Source organism: Mustela lutreola, chromosome 7 (genome assembly GCF_030435805.1).
Source record: "Mustela lutreola isolate mMusLut2 chromosome 7, mMusLut2.pri, whole genome shotgun sequence".
Lineage (NCBI taxonomy): Eukaryota > Metazoa > Chordata > Mammalia > Carnivora > Mustelidae > Mustela > Mustela lutreola.
In genome coordinates, this window is record NC_081296.1 from 117,886,480 (window position 1) to 117,911,214 (window position 24,735).

At 45.7% G+C, this 24,735-nt stretch overlaps 1 protein-coding gene across 1 annotated transcript in view; it reads left to right on the forward strand.

Annotated features, from left to right (window-relative positions):
* Window positions 1-24,735, forward strand: part of FNTB (farnesyltransferase, CAAX box, beta) — a 65,020-nt gene that overhangs the window by 17,143 nt on the left and 23,142 nt on the right. The window contains exons 3-6 of the mRNA XM_059182341.1: window positions 10,767-10,839; window positions 13,032-13,123; window positions 21,534-21,680; window positions 21,779-21,862. Coding sequence (XP_059038324.1) covers window positions 10,767-10,839; window positions 13,032-13,123; window positions 21,534-21,680; window positions 21,779-21,862 — 396 coding nt within the window. The remainder of the gene's footprint in view (window positions 1-10,766; window positions 10,840-13,031; window positions 13,124-21,533; window positions 21,681-21,778; window positions 21,863-24,735) is intronic.

Consider the following 24,735-nt stretch of genomic DNA (forward strand, 5'->3'; position numbering starts at 1 on the left):
TGGGCTCTGAGTCACTGTCTGCTGTCTGAGGCCCTGTGGACACATGATCCCTGTGTTTCGAAAGGGACCTTTGATCACTTGATGTTCCTTTTCACCTACCATCAGGACAGACCCTTGGACTTTTCTTTTATTCTTACTGAGATGTGAGGGAGAATGGGAAGTTACATAGTCTGGAGGAAGAAGTGGTGTTTGGGGAAGGGTGCCAGAGGACAATAAAAAAAATTAAATCCTCTGAATTCATAGGTCTTAGGTCAGGTGCGGGTGGAAGACAAAAATGTGCCTCCTGGGTTTGGATCTTTCTGGAAGTAGAATATGTCAGGGGTCTGGGTTTATTTCAGGAATCTGACATTTCCCATTTTATTGTTGCCTATGAAAATGAGTGTTTTAAAGGATGCTAATAAGTATGTTATTATGTCATAGCATGGTAATGAATATTAGAGATATTACACATTTTGGCAGAAAGGCTGAGTGAAAGGCTGATAGAAATCAACTTATCGGGCGCCCGATAAGTAGCTCAGTGGGTTAAGCCGCTGCCTTCAGCTCAGGTCATGATCTCAGGGTCCTGGGATCGAGTCCTGCATCGGGCTCTCTGCTCAGCAGGGGGACTGCTTCCTTTCCTTTCTCTCTGCCTGCCTCTCTGCCTACTTGTGATCTCTCTCTGTCAAATAAATAAATAAAATCTTAAAAAAAAAAAGAAAGAAATCAACTTATCAATATAAGGCTGAAGCCAGACACCACCATCATAGAACTAACTTCTTGGATAAAAGAATAAACCTGAAAATTTAGCAAAATTTTACATTATTATCACAATTTCAATGTTTAACATTTTAGGAGTCAAATTTTAGAAAGTCTGACATAATGTAGGAACAAACCTTCATTTTTAGCTAAAGTGAATATTCAGATACTAGCAATAAACCTAAATTACACGGCATGTTTGTTTTTGAGGTTATGATGCTGGTCGGTGTAATAGCATCGCACACACATCCAGGACCACTGACTGCGCACAGGTCCAGGGATGCCAGGAATGATGCTGAGGGAGGCATTTGCCTATTGAACCTTCCAGTGCCACAGCCCAATAGCAGATTTGGCTGAAATTTAAGGCTGAAGCTGAATGTCAGTACCTTCTACAATTACTCCCCATTCCAGGAATGATTTCTTTCTCTCTCAAAGACCGTGAAGCCTGCATCCTCTCCTGGAGTGAGGTAGTCCCCCTCCCAAGGATCTTTCTGACTGTGCTTTTAACAGTTTTGTTTGTCAGGAGCCTGCTTTCCCATGAAAGCTAATTTTCCCTTCCCTGTGTTATTCCACACACTTAGGAATTCACCCTTTTCATTTATTCCTTTAGCTTTGGTAAAAAAGCCTAGATGCTTTTTTACCAAAATTTTAATTTTGGTTAAAATTTTAATTTTAATTTTAATTTTACCAAATTAAACTCTCTCTCTTTCTCTCACATACTTCCATGTCATTTTCCTCTTGGGCAACAGGGTGATCAAGACCTACCCATCCTGCCCCTGCTGGGCTCTTAGTCTCATGGAAGAGGTAGCCATTAAACAAACTAATGCAAATACACTGTTACCAATGGGTTGAGTGTCAAGGAAGGGAATGGGACACTCTCGGAGAGTGGGGTGGGGGGGGTAATTTATGTTGGGAAGTTAGGGAATGTGTCTTAGTCTGTTCTGCCTGCTACAACAAATTACCATGGACTAGGTTTAAACTCGAAACTCTTATTTCTCACAGTTTTGGAGGCTGGGGAGTTTCGGTGTTGGATGAGGGCCCACTCCCTGGTTCATAAATGACCATCTTCCTTCCTCACGTGGAAGGGGTGAGGGAGCTCTCTGGAGCCTCTTTTATAAGGTCGCTAATCCCTTCATGACCTAATCACATCCCGAAGGCCCCATTTCTAATACCATCACACTGGGAATTAGGATCAACATGAATTTTGAAGGGACGTGAACATTCAGACTATGGCAGAAGGCCTCTCAGAGAAAGTGGCTCTCAGGCTGAGACTGAGGGGCTGAGCAAGAGTTGGTCAGAGTTTAGGAGTTTAGGAGGCTGTTGCAGTATTCCAGACAGAGGGAACAGCATGAGCTAAAATCTTGAGACTGAAAAGAACAGATCATAAGGAAGGCAGTGTGACTGGAGTTTAGTGAGGGTCTGAGGTGAGATTGGGGAGAAATAGGTAGAGGCACATCATGAAGGGTCTTGAACCCAATGGGGTTCAAGTCACAGTAAGAAGTTACATTGTATTTACAGTTTATGTTGCTGCCCAGTACACCTATATTTCTAAGTTCTTTTTCAGATAGTGGAACTGGACTCCCAGTATCTTTAACATATTTACTTGATCCTTTCTCTTGTGTATCCCTATCTCCCATCCCCCTCTGCACAGCCACATAGATGTCCTTCTCATCCTCTGGAACACTGACACCCTGCAGTCCCCGCCCCGCCGCCCCCCTCCTACACAGAGCCCAGTGTTGTTCTGCTTCACCTAATGGCATGACTTTAGGGCTGAATTGTTCAGGAAGGAAAGGGAAAGAGCTCTTGCTTTTTATTTTAATTCCTTACACAGAAAAGATTTTTGGACAGAGGTGAATTGAGAATAAAGGAATAGTAAGGGTATTGGTTTTTTAGGGCTGCTGCAATGAAATACCACAGACTAGGCGGCTGAAACAACAGACATTTATTTTCTCAGAGTCTTGGAGGCTGGAAGTCTAAGATCAAGGTGCTGACAGGGTTGGTTTCTCCTGAGTTCTCTCTCCTTAGCTTGTAGATGGTGTCCTCCTCATTGTGTCCTCACATGGCCTTTCCTGTATGTGCTCCTCCTTGGTATCTCTTTCTCTTCTTATAAGGTCATTAGATGTTGGTAATCTTAAATAACTCTTTAAAGATTCTGTCTCCAAATACAGCCCCACTGGGGTTTAGAGATTGAATATATGAATTTTGGGGGACATGGTTCAGTCCATATCAATAAGGCTCTTTAGTACAGTTTTGCTGACTGAAAGAAACTGGATATATGTCCCTTCAATTTAAAGGAATAATAAGCCTCGGGGCACCTGGGTGGCTCAGTGGGTTAATCTTCTGCCTTTGGCTCAAGTCATGATCTCAGGGTCCTGGGATCGAACCCCACATCAGGCTCTCTGCTCAGCAGGGAGCCTGCTTCCCACTCTCTCTCTGCCTGCTTGTGATCTCTCTGTCAAATAAATTTAAAAAAAGTCTTTTTTAAAAAAGAAATATTTGGGCGCCTGGGTGGCTCAGTGGGTTAAGCCGCTGCCTTCGGCTCAGGTCATGATCTCAGGGTCCTGGGATCGAGTCCCGCATCGGGCTCTCTGCTCAGCGGGGAGCCTGCTTCCTCCTCTCTCTCTCTCTGCCTGCCTCTCTGCCTCCTTGTGATCTCTCTCTCTCTCTCTCTGTCAAATAAATAAATAAATAATCTTAAAAAAAAAAAGAAATATTTAGTAAAAGAATAATAAGCCTCAGAGGAGAAGTTAAAATTCATTCAGCATTGTGGCCCTTGAAGCTCTATGTAAACAAAGAGACCTTTTGTGAGATTTTAGAATTACCTATGCATGTCAGCATTAGTGTGTGTGTGTGTGTGTGTGTGTGTGTGTTTGAATAAGTGGGCAAAAATGAAAGAGAATATTTTCGCTTGTCGAAATGGCTCTCAGTGTAGAATCTGTTTTTCTGCCTGTGGCTGGTCTTCAGATGAAACCAGCTAGAGGAACTCACTAGTTCCCTCCCGGCAGGGCTGCTGGGGCCCGGCTGTGGGTGAGGTTCTGCTGGGAGGGTGCTGTGAGGGAGCCTGCCCATAGGGTCCAACCCCGAGCTGCAGCAAAGGTGACTAAGGCCCCCTTCCGTTAGGTGTTTCTGGGCAGGTGAGGCTCCAGGTACCCCTGAGGCAGGATCTCTTACCCCTCGAGGCAGAAAAGCATTTCCCCCTGAGGTCTTTCACTTTGTAGTGACTGAAAAGCCCCTCCCTGTCCAGTGAGAGAGGAGCGTGGAGATAACAAGGAAAAGGGTTTCTTCTCCACGTTTCTTGTTTCTGTTTTCCCACTAAGAGGAAACGTTTGTTTAGCTGTGTAGTTGGGCTCTCAGAATTCTCAGTCCCACAGGGGAGGGCAGCCTGTGGCAGGGACGTCTCCTCAGTGTGGAGGGCATGAGCATGGAGGAGAGCTGGAGGGGCAGACCCCAGGGCCAGTCCAGTCACTCCTCTCCTTGCCCTCTCCTTGCCCAAGTGAACCTGAACTCTCCTGGGGGTTTGCCATTCATTTAAACAGAAGGGACATCTGTCTATCCAGGGACAACAGTCTCGTTAGGTCAGTCAGAAACTGGCCTTACTGTGCGTTTCTTTCTTCTTTCTTCGGCTCATTTGACAAATAGATGTCGAGAGCCTGCTCTGTGCGGGGCCCAGATGTGCAAGCCAGGCAGGAGCTCTCCTCAGAGCGACAAGGCAGTGGAGTAGGGGGGAGGACTGACCAGGTGGTTGCAGTAAGTGCACCCCCCTTCTCACCTGGTCCCTTTCCTTAGCACTGTACTTAAGGTCACAAAATCTTATTTACAGGACCCTTTTACCGCTTTACCCCTTTACCTCATTTCCAAATGAGGTGGCTCGTGTTCTCTTCTTTTTTTTTTTTTCCCTTCTCTGCTCTGTGGCTTAGCCTCTCAAGGTATTTGGTGTATTCAAGTTCCTTCGACTGTTTCTTCAATGGGAGAGTTTTGACCTATAGAAAGCCCGCACCGTGAATGGGTCCTTTCAGAGCTGGAAGTCAGGCGATCTGCCTCCAGATTCTGTACTTGCCCTCACCTGCCGTGGGTTTCTCAGCCTGCCCTCATGGACAGTCTCGTGGACCCTCTTGGTTCTCCTCGTCTGCACCCCCATCCTGGCCGCCCCCCGCTTCTCAGCCTGTGCCAGCGTGGTTCTCGAGCTATTTGTCAGCAGTTCCCTGGGCTCAATCAGGTCCTTCCTGCCTCCACCTCCCAACTCTTCCCCTCCTCCCAGTCCCTACCCTGGCATCCCTATCCTGGCGCTTCTGCCGAAGGGTCCCAGCCAGATTTCCCAGGAGAAAAGTCATGCGACAATTGCCTGCTGAGCGACTTCTCCAGAAGTTATACTACAAGCTTTAGCTGGGCCTTCACTGCTGCTGTGAGCTCCCCTCACTCCTCTCTTGTGGATTCCCTAACACACTCACCCAGTGGCCAGCCTCACCCCCTACCTCCTGAGAAACTCCCAGCTGTCCCGCATGAGTTTCCTTCTTCCCCACTTTCAAGTCCTGTGTTTGTCTTACTTCACACTTTCTCTCACTGTTTCCATCTCTGAGAATGGAGCATCCATCCTTACTGCCAGGCTCCTCTCTCTTGAACTCTTGCCCCCAACCCTCCTTCCTCCCTCTTCTTTAGGGACTGTCCTTGGTGGATTTTCTCTGGGCTCTTGCATTTTCAGCATCTTTGCTCTCAAGGAGTTTTTTTTTTTGTTTTGTTTTGTTTTGTTTTTTTTTCTTTTCAGCATAACAGAATTCATTGTTTTTGCACCACACCCAGTGCTCCAAGCAATCCATGCCCTCCCTAATACCTACCACCAGGCTCCCCCAACCTCTCACCCCCCTGCCCCTTCAAAACCCTCAGATTGTTTTTCAGAGTCCATAGTCTCTCATGGTTCATCTCCCCTTCCAATTTCCCTCAACTCCCTTCTCCTCTCCATCTCCCCTTGTCCTCCATGCTATTTGTTATGCTCCACAAATAAGTGAAACCATATGATAATTGACTCTGGTTGACTTATTTCACTCAGCATAATCTCTTCCAGTCCCGTCCACGTTGATACAAAAGTTGGGTATTCATCCTTTCTGATGGAGGCGTAATATTCCATAGTGTATATGGACCACATCTTCCTTATCCATTCGTCCGTTGAAGGGTGTCTTGGTTCTTTCCACAGTTTGGCGACCATGGCCATTGCTGCTATAAACATTGGGGTACAGATGGCCCTTCTTTTCACCTCATTTGTATCTTTGGGGTAAATTCCCAGTAGTTGCAATTGCAGGGTCATAGGGAAGCTCTATTTTAAATTTCTTAAGGAATCTCCACACTGTTCTCCAAAGTGGCTGCACCAACTTGCATTCCCACCAACAGTGTAAGAGGGTTCCCCTTTCTCCACATCCTCTCCAACACACATTGTTTCCTTTCTTGCTAATTTTGGCCATTTTAACTGGTGTAAGGTGGTATCTCAATGTGGTTTTAATTTGAATTTCCCTGATGGCTAGTGATGATAAACATTTTTTCATGTGTCTGATAGCCATTTGTATGTCTTCAGCAGTTTTTACCCCTCCTCTGGCTGAACCTCCTGCCTTCCCCCCAGCGCCCCCTCTTTCTCCCCTCACACACATCACGGCATGCTTGGATTGTGGGTTTGGTTTCCTGCCACTAGTCTTATCCCCACCCCAATCTCTTCAGCATGCTGCAGCTCCTGGGATCTAGAAAATGCAGATCTGACCGTGCCTTTCCCACGCCTAAAAGACGTCAACGACTGCCTTAAAATTTTTTTCACTTGCCTTTTTTTTTTTTCCTGTAACAGCTTTGAGATACAATTCAGATATCATATAATTTCCCTATTTAAAGTGTCCAACTTAGTGGTTTTTAATTTATGGACAGAGCTGTGCATCCATCACCATAGTTTATCTTAGAGCATTTTTGTCACCGCGCTGAGAAACCCTGTCCCCTTTAGCCACCACCCTCCCATTCCTCTGTTCCCGTCCAGCCCCTGGCACCCGCTTCAGCTACTTCCTGTCTCTGTGGATTTGCCTCTTCTGGACATTTCATGTAAATGGAATAGTACAATATGTGGTCTTTCTGTGACAGCTCCTTTTACTTCCCAAGGGTCATCTGATGTTGACAGCACAGTGACTTTTGACGCATTTAGAAGTCCCCTGTGATCTGGTGTCTCTGTATCTCTGCAGGCTGAGTTCTCAGGGCTCATTGCCTTGTACTTCTGCTCCAGCTGAACTAAACCTACACAAATGTGCCGCGTTGTTCCCTTCCTGAAACGCCCACACCCTCCCTTCTTTTGGCTGGCTAACTCATGTCCTTGTGGTCTCCTTCATTCCTTGACACAGTGCTGTGTCCTTTGGGAAGTTTCTTCTGATCCTGCATGCCTTGCTCTGTGCTGCTAGAGCCTGCCTCTCTTTGTTCTCGGCCAGGGCTGTCACTGCCACGGGCTCGTCTATGTCTACCTCCGGGCTGCAGCTCTAGGGAGCAGAGTCACCTTCTGCCCCCTGCAGGACGCTTGGCTTGCACACAGTGGGCTCTCAGAGTCCTGGCCCTTGGACCTCCTTGAAAGAGACATTGAGTCTGGCCTTCTCTTCTCCTTTATGCTCTGGAATCTGCCCTCAGTGCTCCCTGAACTGTCTCGAAGGTCACCAGCCACTTTGTCATTTGTTCTCTTTTTCCTCAGTCTTGCTGCAGCATTTGTGACGGTTAAATACCTCCTTGGAGTTCTCTCCTCCTGTTTTGCCCATGACCTGACATTGCCTTTGTCCTCCTCCCACTTATGTGACTTTCTTTAACTCCTTCCTCTGGCTCCTTGTCCTCTAAGCCCGCAAGGATGGGTCTTTCCCCCGTTCAGCATTCAGGCTCTTCTCTCTGCTCTGTCCTCTACTCCTGCAGCTTCATCTGTCACTTACGTGCAGACGAATGACTCACTGTCTGTGTCACTTGGAGCCCTCCCCTGAGTCTTACATGTATTTCCAACAGTGCCACTGACCTTGTCACCCAAATACATTTCCTGTGCTATCAGTCCACCTGCCCATGGGTCACCATGCTAATGTGAGCCCTTAAGTATCGAAGTTCTTCTGCCCCGGTTGACTCTGAGCACCGCCCTACCCTGTCTTCCCGCCTCGCCTCCCTCCACACTTGGTGCTTTCACTTGGCCCAGTTTGTAAACACATACTGAATACCTACTGCAGCCAGATAATCTTTCTAATGCATAGTTTGGGCCATTTTCTTCTCAGCTCAGAACCTCAGAATTTCACCTTCTGCCAGCCAGAATGGCTTGATTTAGAAAGACAAGAAATAACAAGTGTTGGTGAGGATGAGGGGGAGAAGGAACACTTGTGCACTGTTGGTGGGAATGCAGACTGTCATAGCTGATGCGGAAAACAGTATGGAGGTGCCTGAAAACATTACAGATGGAATCACCATATGATTCAGTCGTTCCCACCGCGGGGTATTTCCCCAGAGAAGACAAAGACACTAATTCAAAAAGACATATCCCCCCCTGCGTTTATTGCAACATTATTTATAATAGCCAAGATATGGAAGCAACCTCAGTGTCCATCAGTAGATGAGTGGATAAAGATGTGGTGTAGATATACAATGGAATACTACCCAGCCGTAAAAAAAGAATTAGATCTTGCCATTTGTAACAACATGAATGGAGCTAGAGAGTATTATGCTAAGTGAAATAAGTCAGACAAAGACAAATACTACATGATTTCAGTTATATGTGAAATCTAAAACACAAATGAACAAACAAAAAGCAGAAACAGACCCATCGATACACAGAACAAACTGGTGGTTATAGAGGAGAGGAGTGTAGGGAAGGCAAAATGGGTGAAGGGAAGTGGGAGATTCAAGCTTCTAGTTCTGGAATGAGTAAGTTGCAGCATAGGGAAGTCATCAGTGGTATTGTAATCACAGTACATGGTGATAGGTGGTAGCTATGCTTGAGTGAGCATAATTTAATGCATAAACTTGTTGAATTACTAGGTTATTACAGTATTAACATTGTGTGTCAATTCTACTTCAATTAAAACAAACAAACAAACAAACAAACCCAGCGGCGCCTAGGTGTCTCAGTGGGTTGGGCCTCTGCCTTCAGCTCGGGTTGTGATCTTAGGGTCCTGGATTGAGCTCTCTGCTCAGTGGGGAGCCTGCTTCCCCCTCTCCTTCTGCCTGCCTCTCTGCCTACTTGTCATCTATCAAATAAATAAAAGTCTTTAAAAAACAAAACAAAACAAAAACCAACATAGCTTAAGTGAAAAAAAAAAATACACAAAACCTTCAGGGTCTACCTTTGCCTACTAAATTGAGTTGAAATTCCTCAGGTGGCATCCCAGACCCCATTTTATAAATGGCTTAAGTTGCCTTTTTGACCACTTTTATTGTCTTACTAATATTCAAGCCAGATCCCCCACCTGGCTCGCACCTGAATACCTACACTGCACAATACAATAGCCTGTGTCTCCTGCAGCTGTTTAAACTGAAAGCAGTTCAAATTAAATAAAATTTGAAATTCAGCTCGTTGGCCACATTGGCACATTTCACATGCTCACTAGCCACACGTGACAGGTGTCTGCCTGCTGAATAACACAGGTCCATTTCCATCACTGCGGGACGTTCTTCTGGACAGCCCTGGTCTCAGCCTTTTTGTCACTGTTCTTCTGGCTGCTGTCTCCTCCTCTCCTCACCATCTCTACCCGTGAACATTTTCTCCTTCTGCTGCCTACTTCGTGTTCCATCTCTTGCACACAGCCTTTCCTGATCATTCCTTTCTGCATGAGATGCCGCCACCCCTTCCCTTTAGAGCCTTGGTAGTATTTGACCTGTGTGTCCTTTATGGCCCCTGCCCATTTGTTTCTCACATTGTAGCCACTCACGTCTCTAACGCACTTCCAGCACTGAACTGGGAGAGTCTTTGAGGTAAAGACTGCACGAATGATCGTACTCTGAGCATAATCCAGAGGGGGTGCAGTCCATCGTTTTTGAGCTGATCCCCTAGAAAGGAGAATTTTTTTTTTTAAAGGTTTTATTTATTTATATGACAGACAGAGATCACAAGTAGGTAGAGAAGCAGGCGGGGGGGGGGGGATGCAGGCTCCCTGCTGAGCAGAGAGCCTGATGTGGGGCTCGATCCCAGGACCCTAGGATCATGACCTGAGCCGAAGGCAGAGGCTTTAACCCACTGAGCCACCCAGGCGCCCCAAGAATGGTTCTTTTTTAATTCGTGGAATTAGTAAGCAGAGGGACTGTCTGGCCACCCCGTTCTTTTTTCCTTCCTCCCACAATCACAGGCCTCTGTGGTGAGACCCAGCAAGAAGCGCAGCCCCTGTCCTTGGCCTTGCCCGTGCAGGTGGCCATGGGCGGCACATTCCATCTTACAGCCAGAATTGCTGATCTCAGTGCCAAGGAGACCAACTGGCTGCGGAATACAAATAGGGTCCTCTGGCCAGGGCAATGGGTCAACACGTAGGAGGTGGAATTTCGGGGAGGGAGTCATAGACGCACAGCTGGGGAACAGGCAGGGTACACGCTACCCGCCTCGGAGAAGTGACCCCAGAAGAAATGACTGGAACGACAGAGGCTAAACAGCTCAGGGAAGTGGTGAGTGCGGCTCAGGGTGAAATTGCTCACAGGGTGGGGAGCTGCAAGGTGTTCTGTTCGCAGTTAGACCCTGGAGGAGCTTTCTAGATGGTTTGTTGTCGTCTTGGCCATGTGTGTCCATTGTGGCTTTTCACTTTGCCCAAAGTCACCTACCATGAAAGAGAGGAACTCACCCACAGCGTTGGCCAGCACATTTTCAGACATTTTAGGGACATTCAGGTGCTGGCCTCTTGTGTCTGGTTTAGCTGCCCTTGGGAACTAAAGAAGATGCTGCTTATCTACTGGTTAACCATGGGGAGTGCGGCATCCTGAAGCTGAGAGTGTGTGCATGTGCACACGCGTGTTCTCTAATGGGTAGGAAACAGGAGCGTAAAACTAGGTTTTCAAGCTCTTTGTCTTTCCAGGCTGATTTTGCAGAGAGAGAAGCACTTCCATTATCTGAAAAGAGGGCTTCGACAGCTGACAGACGCCTACGAGGTAAGCTCGCTGCCCAGGAGCTCAGTTGAATGGTCAGGCAGACAGTCCTTTTTCCTATTGGAAGGTGGAACACTCATGGGCCTGGCCTGCTGTGGAGTCGCTCTTTGTACCCCATGGCTGTGGCAGGAGCCAGGTACGCGGGAGCCCAGACCCACAGAGCCGAGGACTCCCCCTCCTGAAAGGGCAGAACTAGCTCTCTAGCCGTGTCTTCCCCTAGGAGGGACAGAGCACCCTGGGTGGGGTGGGGCTTTCTTCCTCCATTAGATCATGGTGAGGGGTTCACGTACTTTTCCTGGCCACCGCTTGTCAGCTGCCTAGAAGGCAGTTACTTTCCATCCCTAATCCTTTGCCCTATAAGCGGATCTAATCCTGTGCTGGTCAGAGGATCAGTATATAAATCCCAGTGAGGACTTCACAGTTGAACACTATGAAAATGCCCATGCTTAGAGTGCATTTTGAATCACATTCCTCGGAGCCCTGGGGTTCCCCAGAGGGGCCTCAGGGGAGCGCAATGGTGGTGGAGGAGGGGGGAGGGTGTTGGGAAGGTGGCAGACAGGATGAATGTGAGCAGGAGGGCTCCAGTCTTCCTGCCTCACTTTATACACAGCAGCCCTGCTTCTAATTTGCTTTTTTATTTGGGGGAGTCTGCATTTGATTATTTACAACAGGGATTGGCCAGCGGAAACGCCTGTAGATCTAAGCAGGTAGTATAAATAAGAGAAATGGGCAGGTGGGAGGGAGACTGAGGCACACCTGGGCACTGAGCTTTCCCTCTGTTCCTGCCAGGTGCTGCTATCCAGGAATGCAGACCCACGCTCGCCAGATCTGTCTTCCTCTCTCTTTTCAAATTAAGCCAGACATCCAGATTTCTCTGTGAATCTCCTAATGCCTACATGTTGCAACTAATTCTAATTAAAAAAACAGAATGCTACAAAGAACAAGCAGAACATGTCTATGGGCTAGACTTGGCCTCGGGGTCAAAATTTTCAATCCTTAATGCAGGGCCCCTGTGGTTAGGCTGCAGTGAGCCTGATATGGTTAATACCATACAAGCCAATAGCTGGACAACAGGCTGAAAGCTTACCATGCCTCCTCTCACCAACTTTTCTCACCTACTACATGAGATCGGTCAGTCACAGGGTTAAGGCATTTGCTCAGAAGCACATAGCTCTAAGAGGAGGAGCTGGGACTCCAACCCAGGCAGGCAGGATCCATACCCAGTGCTCCTCGGGTGGCGGCCTGGCCACAGCTAGGGACAGTCAGTGCATTTGTGAAGAGGGCAGCTTGGGCCAGTGGAAAGAGCACTGGAGTGGGAGTCCAGAAACCTGGCTTCTTATCTCAGCTCTGACATTTGATGTCTTTGTCATCTGGAAAAAGTTAATCTCTCTGGATTACATTTATAAACTTTTAATCTGGAAAATGGGAGCAGTAAGATTACCCACCTGCCTGCCTTGAATGCTCGCTCCGTGTTTATGGGTTGAATTCGGATCCCAAGCAGCTCAAGCGTCACCTCAGGAAGCCTTTCCGAGCCCCTGAGGCAGAATTAGGCTCTTCCTGTGCTCCCTCCACATGGCTCCTGCCCAGGGCAGTGCATATCGTCATTCAGGTACATGCACACCTGTGTTATATGCCATCTTGTTCCAGAAAGCCCTAAGGTAACTCATGCTTAAATGCATCTGTCTAGAGTCCTCTTCCTCTGCAGATCAACACACATTCTGTTCCCAAGCATCGCAAGAGTAGGAACTACATTTTGTTCATTATTGTGTCCCTGTAGCTGATAAAATGCTCGGCACATACAACGAGGTACCAAATAGTTGTTGAATCAGTGAGTGAGTTAATCCAGCAAATGGCTCTCTGAGAGCCTGGATCTCCTTGGGTCTACCCTGAGAAAACAGCATCACTTAGCTTCCTAGCATGTGGGTGCTGCTCTGCTGAGCCTTCGTTGGGTGCCTCTCAGGGGAGGACCCCGTGGCCTCAAGGTAAATGTCTTTGTCTCATTGTCCTTTTTGCACATATGGTCACTTCAGCTGCTGACTGGGGCCCAAAGCAAAGCGTCCTTCATTCACTTATTGTTCATAGGGTGCCCTCCTCCCCCTTCCAGGCTGCCGGGGTGAGACAGATGCTGCCTTGTCAGCAGTGTCTTGGAATGATTCTGAATACGGGGTGTGTTTTCTCCCCTGTGCCTTTCGCAGTGTCTGGATGCCAGCCGCCCATGGCTCTGCTATTGGATCCTGCACAGCTTGGAACTGCTGGATGAACCCATCCCCCAGATGGTGGCCACAGAGTGAGTCTGGCTTCCGGGAATCTGGGCTGTTCTTTGAAAATTCACTTTTGAGTTGGGGGTTCTTTTTGTTTTGTTTCTGTTCTACTGATTTTGAATGAAAAACTCATGCTGCAAAGCATACCCTTGCCCTGCCCTTGACCCCAGTAACTTCCTGAAACTCCTCCACTTTAGAAGCCTATTGTAAGTTCGTGGGTAGAACAAGACTTTGAACTCCCAAGAGAAGGATTCTGGTTTCTTCTGTGGCCTTTTCTTTTGACTCTTGCTTTGGTCTTTGAGAAAATTCTTCATCATCAATTCTGAAAGACGTGATTTTGCCAGAAAGAACAGTATGAATTCGAGTAGCTTCTGTGGGGAAGCATGTGCCAGCCCCATGAACAAAAATGGCTTTGCCTTCCATAAACACCTCCACAGGCGTCCCGCTCACCAGGGCCTGGGGGGCAGTGTAGCTCTCGATGGTATTAGATGTGTTACACTCTTGGGGTGCCAATGCCTTGATCCACAGTTTTCTTAAACTTCTGATTTATGAACAGAGATCTAAGCAACTGAGATTGTCCCCAAACTGCTGGTGCAGGAGGTGTTCTGGGAATGACTGTGGCACCTCGTCCTTAGAAGCTCATCACAGTTTAGATTTTAAAGCAGAATCTTGTCCTCACTGCAGTCTTTGGGATACCTGGGATGGGGAAGGGCAGCCAGGGATTGGATCTGATGCCCCTGTTCTCACTGAGAAAGAGAGAGAGAGAGCACCTTCCCTTGTTGACATCTGGAGTTCTTCTGCTCCCCTGGTGCTCCTGAGGGAGAGGAGTCCAAGTGGGAAGTCCCATGAGCCAGGGTCGTTTGCTTGCAGCCCATAGTACCGGCCACATGAGGATGCGTGGAGGCTAGCCTGGGCCCCGCGCTGGTCACTGCCTGGTCACCGTGCCCCTGCCTGGGTCACGCTGTCAGGTCAGAAGAACAGAACCACACATTGTCTCATTCATTCTGTCTTCACAATGACCTCTCATTCTTGCCTTCCTGGGCAGGGTGTCTTGTGATGACCGTGGATGGGGAAGATAATAAAGAATTAGGCAATTAACCCTTGTGATGTGTACGATGCTTTCTGAGGGAGAGGAAAAATGTGCATTGTCCTCGTCACGATGCTGCCACAAGCCTCATTGCTTCTAGCTCTGAAAGTAGAATTGGACCCAGTTTCTGCAATACCAGGAATTTAATTGTCAAAGGCTCACGTGTTTTTGAAATACCAGTGGGGGGTTGTGGAGTGTTTGGGAAGTTTCTCCCCCACACATACACAATCAGGAGGTACAGCAGGGGAATGGGAGAGTTGTACACTAGAGAAGAAAAAAAGAAATGGAGGATTCTGGGGCAGGCAAGAACAGGTGTGTGAGGGAGGAGGCTGTAATTCCTGACTGGGAAGATCGCAGATCAGACTTGGGTCAGCATCGATTCTGAGTGTGTTCTATAGATTGTAGACTTGCTGTCATATAGGTAAGGCTTTGCCGAGGAAGGAAGTGTCAGAGTAGCTTTCCAGGCAATGTCAGATAGGAAGAGAGGACCCCTTTCTAGGGTCTTTCATAGTGAACAACTGGACACAGCCCCAGTATCCACTGTAGGGTTGTGCTAAAGTATATTTGAAGCTTAAGTAAAATATGGTGCAGAATGTACAGTGAAATACTGTGCAGCCACTGAAAAATTGACGTCAACAGATGTTAACTAGACTTGCTGTGATCATTTTGCAATACGTACAGATACCGAATCACTGTTGTACACCTGAAATTAATAAGATGCTATATATCCATTATACTTTAGTAAAAATGTATGCATGTAAATTGCACGTTTGTTTACAAAAATGTTATATGGACTCTCTGCTCAGCGGGTGTCTGCTTCTCCATCTCCCTCTGCTGCTCCCTCTGCTTATGCTTTCTCTCTCTGTCTCAAATAAATAAATAAATAAAGTTTTTAAAATGCTTACATTTATGTAGAAAGATGGTCACGATTTAAGTGAAAAAAGGTAGTTAAAAGGATTCAACTTCTGTAGATTAAAAAATAGCTTGTTAGGTGCATAGAGAAAACCAGAAGGTATACACACCTGGTTGTAGTTATTTCTGGATGGTGGGGTTATGTGCATATTTTAAAATGTTATTTATTTTATTGTTTTGTAGTTAAAAGGATGCTTTTATACTAAAAAGCTAGTTCTAATTTCAAGAACCGCGTGATAGTGAATGAGAATTTCTGCTGCCCAGCTGCCTTAGAATCTTTATTTGGGGTTCTTCTGAGCATTGATTTAACAGAGTTTTGAAGAATTATTTCGACTTTCCAATAATGAATTTTATTTTTTGCTTGGCAGATAGTTAATTCTAGGGGCAGATAATATCTGTTATCAAAGAGCTTAGCTTTGACAAATAAGGAAATAATCTACTTTTAGTAAGATACAGAGACATCTTAATGACATCTGTAAAAATATGGGTATTTTTAAAAGACAATCTGATATAGGATATTACTTTTTTGTTCATTTTGCACAGAGAAAAGAAATGCTTTGAAAATGTGGTCACATTTCTGTCCCCTTCTTCATACAGGTATTAGGTGCAGAGTTTAGGTCTGGAGTATTATTTTCCTGCCCTTTTCTTTCCCCACTCTGCCACCTAGTGCAGACAGACGACAGACAGACAGAGAGAGAGAGAGAGAGAGAGAGAGAGACACACACACACACACACACACACACACTTCTCTTTCCGATTTTGTTCAGTGTCATTCTTCTATGTGTTTAGGGAACTGAATGGCAAGCTGAGTGCCCTCTAGTGGACAAAATCGCTTTTTCAGCTGCTTTGACTGCCGAATGAAGCCAGGAAGGGCCAGGTTTTTCCTGCTGGCCTCAGACCTTTTAAAGGACAGTGTGTATGTTCATAGGTAGGAATTTAGCTTGCCACTTTTGAGAGACTGTATCCACAAATTTGCATGTGTTTACCTGAAATAAGTTAATATCTTGGAACTAGACTAAATACATTTGTTTTTAGTGATTTTAGCAGGGAAGGTAATGAGGATCCCATGCTTTGTTACTGAAAACTAAAGTGAAATCACAGGGAGATGGCTGCACTGTCAAAGTTAGGTTTTTGGCTCCTATAAGATCTAAAAATCGTCTTGAACTTGATTCTTTTAGAACTTCTCTGCTTATGAAGTTTTTTCAAATACTAAATTTCAGTTTTCATGTGTCAGTAGTGTTCTACTGTTTCCCTTTCAAAAGGCTATTATTAGTAGCTGGTCCTCTGAATATCTCTTTAAATATTTTTCCTTTTAATTTTAAAATATAATTTGTCTGTTTCCTTACCTTTCTATGAAGATACCTCATCTCATCCTTTGTGTTCTGAGCCTTTTTTGGCCAGGAGCTGCTGGGGGCTAGAGGGCTGAGGTCAAGGGTACTGCCAGTGGGACAGTTCCCACAATGTATAGCTAGACAGTCCAAAATGTCAGTAGTGCCAAGGTGGAGAAGCCTTATTCTAAAATGACCCACTTCAGCCTTGACCGTAGTTCCAGAACAGCAGCGTCCAGAGGATGGCTGTGCTTGGGGAGGTCAGACGACGTGTCAGACTCTCCAGGCAGCACCGGCCTCCTGGGGTCAGTGCAGAGCCCACCTGCCTTTGACCTGTTCACTGCCAGACTCTGCTCAGGAAGGACTTTTCCTCTTTCTCGTGCTAAGCTCAAGTTGTTTTATGGTATGAAATTCGAAAAGACTTCATCCTAGAGGAAGCCCGATGTCCAGGCATCCATCTTGTATTGGCCTCGCCTCCCAAGCCATCCTGCTCAAGGATGACTGTTGCTACTTCCAAAGTTATCATCTTTGTAACTTCTCTGTCCACGGTGACCCGTTCTGGTGCTGAAGGTTTTCTTAAATCTGACTTAAATTCTGGTGCTGTGGATTAGTGTTGGTGTTCATTTCTTTACCAGAAAGTTTGTACGATTACCCTTTGTACGCTTGAGATATTTTGCTGGGTAACTTCTTCTTGGTGTTTGCCTGTCATATTAAGCCTTTTAACGTTTTTGGTATTTAGCCATTTTTACAGCTCTAACCTGAACCTCCTTTGAGTTGGCAAATGGAGGCTGGAACCAAATATAGTTGTGGCCAGCACTGTGTTTTTTTATTTATTTATTTTCAAGATTTTATTTATTTATTTGAGAGAGTGAGTGGGAGAGAAAGAGCACGAGAGGGATGGAGGGGCAGGGGGTGAGAGAGAAGCAGGTTCCCTACTGAGCAGGGAGCCCAATGTGGGGCTCAATCTCAGGACCCTGGGATCATGACCTGAGCTGAAGGTGCCACTTAATTGACTGAGTCACCTAGGCACCCCCAGTATTGCATTTATGATGCTCTTAAGAACTATTCTTATTTGTGTTCACAACTCACAGGCCTTAACCTCTGGTCCTTTTTCTCCTATATCCCAGTCCTTTCCCATAGTATATTTATATGGTTTACTCATCCCCCACTCCTGCCATCCCTAAGTATATTATCTTGTCCCTATTTCATTTGTTTTATTCTTATATGCTGCTAATTTATTTTATATTATTCTGGACTTTAATTCTCACCTTGGAGGTGTTTCTCTGGTCCTTTGGAATTATCTGCTTGTTTTAGAGTACTTCCTCCAAGTTGGTGACAGCGATGCCCAGAATCAACCACTTTAGGTCAGTCTTCAACCATCTCCTTAAAGTCCAAGTAAACCCCTTATGAGGCTGACGATTAATCATTGATACTTCTGCTTTGAATTGATCTCCTTATAGGTTTCACAGACTTTTTCATAGTTGAATGATAGAGCGTTGATGTTCAGTAGAACTTTCTACAGTAATGGAGATGTTCTCTATTTTGTGGGAGCCACTTGGGACGTGTAGCTATTGAACAGTTGCAGCGTGGCTTCTGTGACCAAGGAGCTTAAGTTTAAATTAATTTAATGAATTTAGTTTAAAATTTGAATAGCCTCATGTGGCTAGTCACGACCTATTGGACAGCACAGATCTTTGCTACCCAAAATGGCCGTCACCTGGAGTTTGCTGAAAGGGCAGACTCAAGCCCATCTAGCTCTTTGGAGTCAGAGCTGCATTTTTTTAAAATTATTTTTTAATTTATTTTTACTTTTTTTTTATTATGCTCAGTTAGCCAACATATAGTACATCATTAGTTTTTGATGTAGTGTTCATCGATTCATTAGTTGCGTATAACACCCAGTGCTCGTCACCACACGTGCCCTCCTTGATGCCTCTCACCCAGTTACGGCATCGCCCCACCCCCTCCCTTCTGTAACCCTCAGGTTAGTTCCTGGAGTCCAGAGTCCCCTGGTTTGTCTCCCGCTCTAAGCTCCTTTCCCACAGGACTGTTAAACTAAACTCCAGCGCCAGCGGAAAACAATGTAGGGAGCTCCAGGTGTTCCCCCACAGCTCACTTCTACTTCAGGCTAAATTTTACATTTCCTTTTTAGTATCTTTTCTTATTTATTTATTTATTTTTTAAGCTGTGTGCTCCCATTTCAGATGGATTCATTTTTCCCAACCTATGGTTTTAAGTCACTTCTTAAATTTTACTTTCTTTTGCACATACATGTTTTATAGACTTATACTCCACCCTAGCCCATTTTTCACTTTAATCAGAGCTGCATTTTTTTTTTTTTAAAGAGTTTGTTTATTTATTTGACAGACAGAGATCGTAAGTAGGCAGAGAGGCAGGCAGAGAGTGGGGAAAGCTCTCTGCTGAGCAGGGAGCCCGATGCGGGGCTCAATCCCAGGACCCTGAGATCATGACATGAGCTGAAGGCACAGGCTTAACCCACTGAGCCACCCGGGCGCCCCCAGTCAGAGCTGCATTTTAACAAGGTTCTCGGGTGGTTTCTGTGTGCACTCAAGTTTCACAGGCAATGTACTTGGCTGTACATTGGAGCCACACGGGAATTAAAAAATAAATATATATGGCCACTTGGGTCCCATCCTCAGTGATTCTGATTTCATTGGTATTAGTGTGGCCCGGGCATTGGGTTTTTCAAAAACATCCCCCAAGTGATTCTGATTGCTCAGCTAAGACTTGTGGTTCTCAAATTTGGGTGTAGTCACATCATCTGGGAATTTGGTAAAAATATGAAGGCCCAGGCTTATTTCTCATATCTCTGTTATCTCTACTCGCTCTCCAATGGTTGTGAGATACATGTGTTGGGTTTGAAAATCCCTCATCTTAAAGATAGTACCCCACTCTGTGGGTAATTGTCACGTTAGCTAGAATGAAACGCCTCGCTGACATGAAAGCAAACTGGTCTCCTTGCCCTTTTAGTCACAGGACTGAAGGAGCGATGCATGAAAACTTGTTCTTCAGAAAGTCTGCCACTCTTGGTATATGCACTGCGTTTCCTGCTTGTGGTTTTTTTGTTTTGTTTTGTTTTGTTTTTAACTAGGTGGTGAATTTCTGCTCTCTCAGATAAGTTTTTCCTCCCCCTTTCTAAAGATAGAAGTCTCATTCACACTTTGGTTTTCAGAGCTGCTAAGAACTCTGCTAATGACGACTGGTAACTTCGTGGTCAGTTTGCCAGTTCCTTACCCTATGGGTTGGAAAGCCTCTGGAGCAGAATGTTCTGTAATATGGAAGTGTCTGAGAGTCCCAAGAAAGCCCAGCCCTACTCCCCAGTGAAGCCCCATGGCCAGTCAGATGCTGCATATCAGCTGAGGGAGGTTGGCATGGAGGGATGATTTAAAGGTGTCTGGTACATTCAGATCCCGGCTCACCAGACATGAGGCTACAGGGTCAGGGGTGTTGGATTTGGCACGATTCTATCTCGGGAGTTGGGAAAGAGAATGGATGACTAGGTGACTCTTTTTCTTTTCATTTTTTTAAAAAAAATGTGCTGTTAAGCTTTATATCAACTAAAACCTTTTGTTTTTGTGATACAGAAAAGTCTTTGTATGCCAGTCCAGCCAGCCTTTGTCAGGACATTAATTTGTTAGCTATTTGTTTCCAGGAAATAGGATATGAATTAATGAAGGTTTGGAAAATATGTTAGGAACAAACTCATTTTCCCATTGAAAATTAATCACTGTTACAAATATGCCACAGTACTGTCTTCCTTCTCTGATGATCAGCTATATGTCAATTCTCGTGTTTCGTGCAGTCAAATCAGAGGTTCAGATAGAAGGGAGTGTGTATAGAAAGGAGTGTGTATAGAAGGGAATGTGTATTTTTTTTTTCTTTTAACCTGTGAAGACTTCAGAGCTCCAGTAGCGAGTGAGCAGAATTTTCTTTTGCTGTCCCTGCGAGATAATGGAAGGTCTGAAATCAAAAGTCATCAGATACGATGTGGAAAAGCAGTAATAAGCTTGTGCCCTAGGGATGAGTTAGACTCTCTGTGGTCTCTCTGGCAGCAGTAGATAAGAAAGAATGAGACCAAAGAGTCTGGGGGAAGAAGGCTGCCTGAGCACTAGGACAGAGATTTGCAGCTTATTCTCTGAAATGCGGACTTGTCTGAATAAGGAGCCTATGGTCCATGCTGAGTTGTGGGGAAAGAGCTCAATAACCAGGACTTTCCGGGGCACTCCCTTCCCAGTGAATTCAGAGGACCTGGGATAAGTAGGGGCTCTCTCGGTTTGACCTCAGACAAGAATGTAACTTCTGGGCAACCCAGTGCCATGCTTGGAGGTAAACCCTTAAAACAATTTCCCTTGGTGGGGGACTTGGAGCCTCTCTGGATTAGTGTAACAAATTCTCCAAAAGTGTACAGGCTGGGATGCATTTGTGTGATATGAGTCAGCAGTGCTGAAGTTTGCCACAACTGAGGTGAGTGTGCTAGAAGTCCATGCTCCTTTTGTTCTCCTAACCATGAAGGCAGACTCCATTAGAAGCTTCTTTCTTGGTGGTGGTAGAAATAAAAGTCAGAAGCTCCTGGGACTTAGGTAACAATGGAGTGAGAAGACATCTCTTTAAATATCCTGGGTGGGCCTAGGTGGTGGCCCCAGAGTGGGTTGGTTAGCATGGAGAGAGGTTGGGTGCCATCACAATTTTGACAAAATTCGATTTAGGGACCTCAGAGGCAAGGAGAAAGGGCCGGCAACACAGATGCAGCATGGCAAACTGAGGGAAAAGTATGGGAAAGATTTGGTCAAGAAGCATGAGTCTTATCCCCAGTTCGGTGAAAGGCTAGTGGTCTCTGCTGGGTCTTTTGCTCCTTGCTTCACAGGTAGATGAGTCCTTAAGTGCAAAACTCAGAAAGAAAGGCATTCAAAATAGCAGGGGAAAGAGGCCCTTTTCAGAGGTTAATTATATTCAGTATATGTTCAGTAGTTGAGAGGAGAGGTTTGGGTTTTATTTTTCCCCCTTTGAGGGAAAGTCATGGACTGTGGTGGAACTTATTTTGAAATGAATGCTCTCTGACTTTGGTTTTCCATTTGGCTGTGTACCTAGCGTATGTCAGTTCCTGGAGCTGTGTCAAAGTCCAGAAGGTGGCTTTGGGGGGGGCCCTGGCCAGTACCCGCATCTTGCACCCACGTATGCCGCCGTCAACGCACTCTGCATCATCGGCACCGAGGAGGCCTATGACGTCATTAACAGGTATGGCCAGAGCCAGGGTGCGGGACACCACAGGGGCCCCCCTGCTGATACTGCACTGATCATTGCTGTCTCTTGCCTCTCGGCTGCTTGTTCCTCAGGGAGAAGCTTCTTCAGTATTTGTACTCGTTGAAGCAGCCCGACGGCTCTTTTCTCATGCACGTTGGAGGTGAGGTGGATGTGAGGTGAGTGGGGTTTTTCTCGGGCTGCTGCACCCGTAGATTCCAGAGCTCATCTGTCATTGGAGATGCCAACCCCAAGGAACACCATGGAAAAAATTATGCTGCTTTGTCTCACAGAATGACCCGTGGAATGACATGTCAGGGACACAGTTCATAATCATGGCAAATGTGAGACCTATATCCTCAGGTGTTGCTCTCCCTTGATTCCTCTGTAAATGTCAAAATATAAGTAAGACAGGAACAAAATCAAATGCTTTTCAGAATCAAAAATTTATTTGATTGGTAGAAAATGACATAGCATAATATTTAACAACTGTATGGCGTAATATAATCTTTCATCTCACTGGGATAGGAAGGGAGAAGAAGCCCAGTAGGGACCTTGTAAATATTTTCTGTATGGATTTGAAGAAATCCTGAGCATGTCTATCACCTGTTTGAAAATTGCTTTGGTTGGTTCAAACACCCTTGGGGGCTAGTAGAGTTGAGGGAAGTAGAATTTCAGTTACTGATTAGAACCAGTTGACTCAAAACTATTATTTTACTCTGGAGTAATCTAATGTACCTCGCAAGTAGCTCACTCATCTGACAGGAGATTACTAAACACGTATGGGGAGTTCACTAAGTCATTTCTTAAAGGTCGTGGATCATTGAGACTTTATACCAAATTCTTACTATTTAGTCAGAGAAATACTTTTTTTTTTTTTTTTTTTTAGCTTTCTATAGCAAAGCCATCTTATTGCCTCATTTGTAAATGTGTTTAGCTTCTATACAAGTTGATTCATTTTCTGGCTTAACTGTTGTTGAAAGTAAAGGGGGAGGAAACATGTGTCATGAATCTACTCGAACCAAAAATCTGTCCTCCCCTGGAAAAACAATTTCTTACAACACTTCCAACACCAAATGTCTGTTTGTTTGTTTGTTTTCTCATGTTAAATTCTGACATCGATTAACCCGATTTAGCTCAGATTCAACAGGTTAAGGGCTCCGTCCCAGAAGATCACCCCCACTTCAGATGCTAGTCCCAAGTTACATGTCCCCATGTTACCCACACTTCTGTCTGACTTGGCTACAAATCAGGTTCCCATGACCCCTCTTCGGTTTAATAATTTGGTAGGGACGGTTCCCAGAACTCACTGATTGATTACAAAGGATATTATAAAGGATGCAAATGAACAGCGAGATGAGGAGGTGTATTGAGCAAGGTCTGGAAGGGTCTGGAGTGTAGGAATTTCTGTCCCCATGAAGCTGGAGTATGCCACCCTCCCAGCAGTCACCTGGCTGTGTTCACCACCCTGGAGCTCCCCAAATTCCATCATTTAGGGTTTTTATGGAAGTTCTGTTATGTACGCATGATTGGTGAAATCGTTGGCCATTGGTGATTAACTTGATCCGCAGCCCTTCTCCTCAGGGGAGCAGGGCTGAGGCTGCCAACCCTCTAGTCGGGGGTCAGTTTCTGTGGCAAGCGGCCCATCCTCCGGGAGTCACCTCATTAGCATAACGCAGGTGTGCTTCACCAGGGCTTGTTTTGAATCACTAGAGACTCTCCTGTCACCCCTGTCACTCAGGAGCGCTGTGCCAGCAATCTGGGAGAAGACCAAACCTATATTTCTACCGTATCAAGAAGGGTCTGGGAACAGGGAGGTTATACAAGGCAAATAAGTGGGTCAGTTTTGCGAGGTTACTTTCCTTTCGGGGACAGCAGGGTTCTATCAGGCAGGTGACCTAACCAGCGCTCACCAGGTGCTTCCTGATGAACTGGTTTAAGACTTCATTTCTGGAGAGCCGAAACTGTGATTAAGTTTCAGTTTGGTGATGTGGGGCTTAGCATAAGTGACTCCATCTGGGACTGTGGTTGTGTGTTTAACCCTGTCAACACTAACAAAGCCAATATGACTAATGAGGAAAAGCAGTATTGTGTTGACTCTTCTTAAGGTAGAGGTTAAAAATTGTCCCCCCAGCCCTGACACCACATTTTCATTTCTGTTCTACAGCTCGTCCAACTGAATATGCACAATCTCAAAATTTAGCTTTTTCTTTTCTTTTTTTTTTTTAAGATTTTATTTATTCATTCGACAGAGAGAGACAGTGAGAGAGGGAACACAAGCCAGGGGAAGTGTAAAAGGGAGAAGCAGGCTTCCCACTGAACCGGGAGTCTAACACGGGGCTGGATCCCAGGACCCTGGGATCATGACCCAAACCGAAGGCAGAGGCCTAATGACTGAGCCACCCAGGCGCCCTAAAATTTAGCTTTTTAAAACTTCTGACATTACAAGGTGAAGTCAGATTGCTTTGCATTGTATCAGATGTGATACAATGTGATTTTCAGATGTGATTATTCTCCAGCTTACTAGTTGCAGCGTAGGTTTTTTTCTGTGTTCATATTTATATCTGCTAGACAAATGCTAGCAAACTTCTCCAGGAAAAACTATCTGTTCCATCCAAGAGCCCTGCAGCTATATCTCACCTGTACGGAAGCTCCTCTGCTAACGTGCTCCCTTTCAGCCATGCTTCTCGTTTGCATAGGATCAGAGAGGTGAATGCTTCCTTGCTTTGCGTTCTCCTATCCCAGTTTCATCATTTTTTTTTTTTTAAGATTATTTATTTATTTATTTGATAGAGAGAGACAGCACAAGTAGGCAGAGAGGCAGGCAGGGGGAGGGGGGAAGCAGGCTCCCCATCGAGCAGAGAACCTGATGCGGGACTCGATCCCAGGACCCTGAGATCATGACCTGAGCCAAAGGCAGAGGCCTAACCCACTGAGCCATCCAGGCGCCCCTAACATTTCTTGCTTGGTATTCAATTGTCCTTTGCCTGAAAGTGTCCCCCAGGACTCCAGAGTGCGCGTTGAGTGGGTTTGACCAGCAGTGATGGGTGGA